This window comes from Quercus suber, unplaced genomic scaffold, assembly GCF_002906115.3.
Source record: "Quercus suber isolate HL8 unplaced genomic scaffold, Cork oak 2.0 scaffold_1836, whole genome shotgun sequence".
Taxonomy (NCBI): domain Eukaryota; kingdom Viridiplantae; phylum Streptophyta; class Magnoliopsida; order Fagales; family Fagaceae; genus Quercus; species Quercus suber.
Window position 1 is genome coordinate 1 of NW_027071183.1, and position 2,809 is coordinate 2,809.

General features: G+C 39.7%; 1 protein-coding gene across 1 annotated transcript; it reads left to right on the forward strand.

Moving 5' to 3' along the window:
- Positions 1 to 127: 127 nt before the first annotated feature.
- On the forward strand, positions 128 to 2,343 carry LOC136066091 (homeobox-leucine zipper protein ATHB-14-like; the record flags this gene model as incomplete). Its single annotated transcript, XM_065769956.1, has 7 exons — positions 128 to 343; positions 437 to 517; positions 644 to 778; positions 921 to 1,246; positions 1,490 to 1,601; positions 1,716 to 1,865; positions 1,976 to 2,343. Coding segments are annotated over 7 exons (1,167 nt in total), but the record flags the coding sequence as incomplete, so codon positions are not given.
- Positions 2,344 to 2,809: the final 466 nt, after the last annotated feature.

Genomic DNA, 2,809 nt, shown 5'->3' on the forward strand with positions numbered 1-2,809 from the left:
GCATTTTTTATTTTATTCGTGTCAACCCCCCCCCCCCCCCCTTCCCAAAGTCTTGATTTTTTCTCAGTATCCCTATGGATTATCTAGACCTTAAAATTTTGTTCTTATTTGATTGTACATTAAAAAGTTTACAACTTTTCTTGGGGGTCTGCAGAATGTTCCCCCTGCCTTGCTTGTTCGTTTTCTAAGGGAGCACCGTTCGGAGTGGGCTGACTATGGGGTTGATGCCTACTCTGCTGCATGTCTTAAAGCTAGCCCTTATGCCGTTCCTTGTGCAAGACCTGGTGGCTTCCCTGGTAGCCAGGTCATCTTACCTCTTGCCCATACTGTGGAGCATGAGGAGGTGACCATTATTTCTCTCTTTTCTCTGGGTTATATTTTTCCCCTATGTTTAAATACAATTTTGTCTAAAAAATTTTCATTCATCTTAATGAAGTTCTTGGAGGTGGTTCGGCTGGAGGGTCATGCATTCTCCCCCGAAGATGTGGCATTGGCACGAGATATGTACCTGTTACAGGTTAGTCTAGTTATTGTCTTATATGGTATAGATTTTGTTAGTGTGTTCTTAAAAAGTCTTGTGTCATTACTGTGGATTGTTCTTATTAATGAATCTATTTGTTTTTATTGAAATCTATGGTGGCAGCTTTGCAGTGGGGTTGATGAAAATGCTGTTGGTGCCTGTGCTCAGCTTGTCTTTGCACCTATTGATGAATCCTTTGCTGATGATGCTCCTTTGTTGCCATCTGGATTTCGTGTGATACCGCTGGATCCTAAACCAGTTCAGTGATCTCTCATCTTACTTCTGTAGATTCTTATTTAATGGAATAGTCACAGAACCATTCATAACTCTTAATTCGGAGTTTACTGTATTGTCAAAAGTGCATTTACCCTTGCCGTTTTCTATGATATTTGTATTGCAGGATGGGCCTGCTGCAACTCGAACATTGGATCTGGCTTCTACACTTGAAGTAGGAGCTGGTGGTGCTCGTCCAGCTGGTGAGGCTGATCTGAACGGTTACAACCTTAGATCAGTCCTGACTATTGCTTTCCAATTTACTTTTGAGAGCCACTTGCGGGACAATGTGGCTGCCATGGCTCGCCAGTATGTTCGTAGTGTTGTGGGGTCTGTTCAGAGAGTTGCGATGGCTATTTCCCCCTCCCGGCTTAGCTCTCATATGGGGCCCAAACCCCTTCCTGGTTCACCTGAGGCTCTTACCTTGGCACGTTGGATTTGCCGGAGCTACAGGTTTGAATGTTCTTTCATATTTGGTACCTTCTATTTCTAATCACTAATTGCATTTTCTTTTGGTTGCCATTGTTGTTAAAATATCCATTTTATCGTGAAAGATTTGTAAGTCCTGAGCTTAACTCAAAAGTATTATGACTAGTTTGGGCACCGAGTATGCTGAGGTTTTAAATGAAAATGCAATGTAGGGCTAGGGGGTGTCAAACTTTTTCATTTCTGATTGATTACTTTGGTATGTTTCAGGATCCACACTGGGGGAGAGCTCTTTCGGGTGGAGTCCCAAGCTAGTGATGCCATCTTAAAGCAACTTTGGCTCCATTCCGATGCTATACTATGCTGCTCCGTGAAAACAAATGTAATCACCTTTTTCTGCTTCTTTGTCTGTTCCATAATTCATAGTTATGCACAACTAATACATCATAGTGCAATGCACCCTAGTTCTTATCAATTGGCATAAATTTGGTTGCAGGCATCTCCTGTGTTCACCTTTGCAAACCAGGCTGGGCTTGACATGCTAGAAACTACTCTTGTGGCCCTTCAAGATATAATGCTTGACAAGATTCTTGATGAAGCTGGCCGGAAGATTCTATGTTCTGAGTTCTCCAAGATCATGCAACAGGTATTACTGATTCTTAAGACAAATTAGAAAGAGTTCAAATATTAAAATGCATTTGCAAGTACTTTAACAAATAAGCCAGCTTATATGTTAGTGGGTGTTTAAATTTGCAGGGCTTTGCATATCTGCCAGCAGGAATATGCCTTTCCAGCATGGGAAGGCCAGTGTCTTATGAGCAGGCCATTGCATGGAAAGTTCTTAACGACGACGATTCAAATCATTGCCTGGCCTTCATGTTTTTAAACTGGTCATTTGTGTGATGGAGAAAGATCCTCAAAACATAATATATATATATATATATTTATAGCTATTTATTATTAAGTTATATCTATTTTGCTTGTAGAAACTTAAAAGACATTATGACATATGAATGTAGTCATGACAGGATCTCATGAAAACATTAAACGTATCTATATGTATGTACGGCTGTATGTTAATGTTTGCTTAATGGGTTTGGTTCCATCTGTCTATTTCATTCTAATCAGAATGTCTCTATGAATTTATTTGAAATTTCAACCAAAATAGATAATGTTAATGCTTGCTGGGAGCGTAGGTGGTAGCAGTGGGGGGACCACTCCTCCTATCTAGTTTGTTGGCATGGTTTGGTGTTTCTTTTTGACACTTACAATTTCCAATCTCTATCATTGTTCACTAGCTTTTGGCCTTTTTGGGTGTCATATCTGGGAACAGATAATAGTGAGTGTAATATTCCTGGTAGGTAGTCATGCTGAATTTGTTTTATTGTCATTGTCAAGGAAGTGTTATGTAGTCAAATTTATAAGTTTGACTCGCTCTGGGATGTCATGCAAATGTGTTATTTTCTTTAATTATTCATTGTTAATCTGTATAGAACAACTCAGAAATCCCTGCAATTATATATAGGCCTATAATCTAGGAAGCATGAACAAACATGGTACAGGTGTGACACGATTATGTGAGCAATTTTT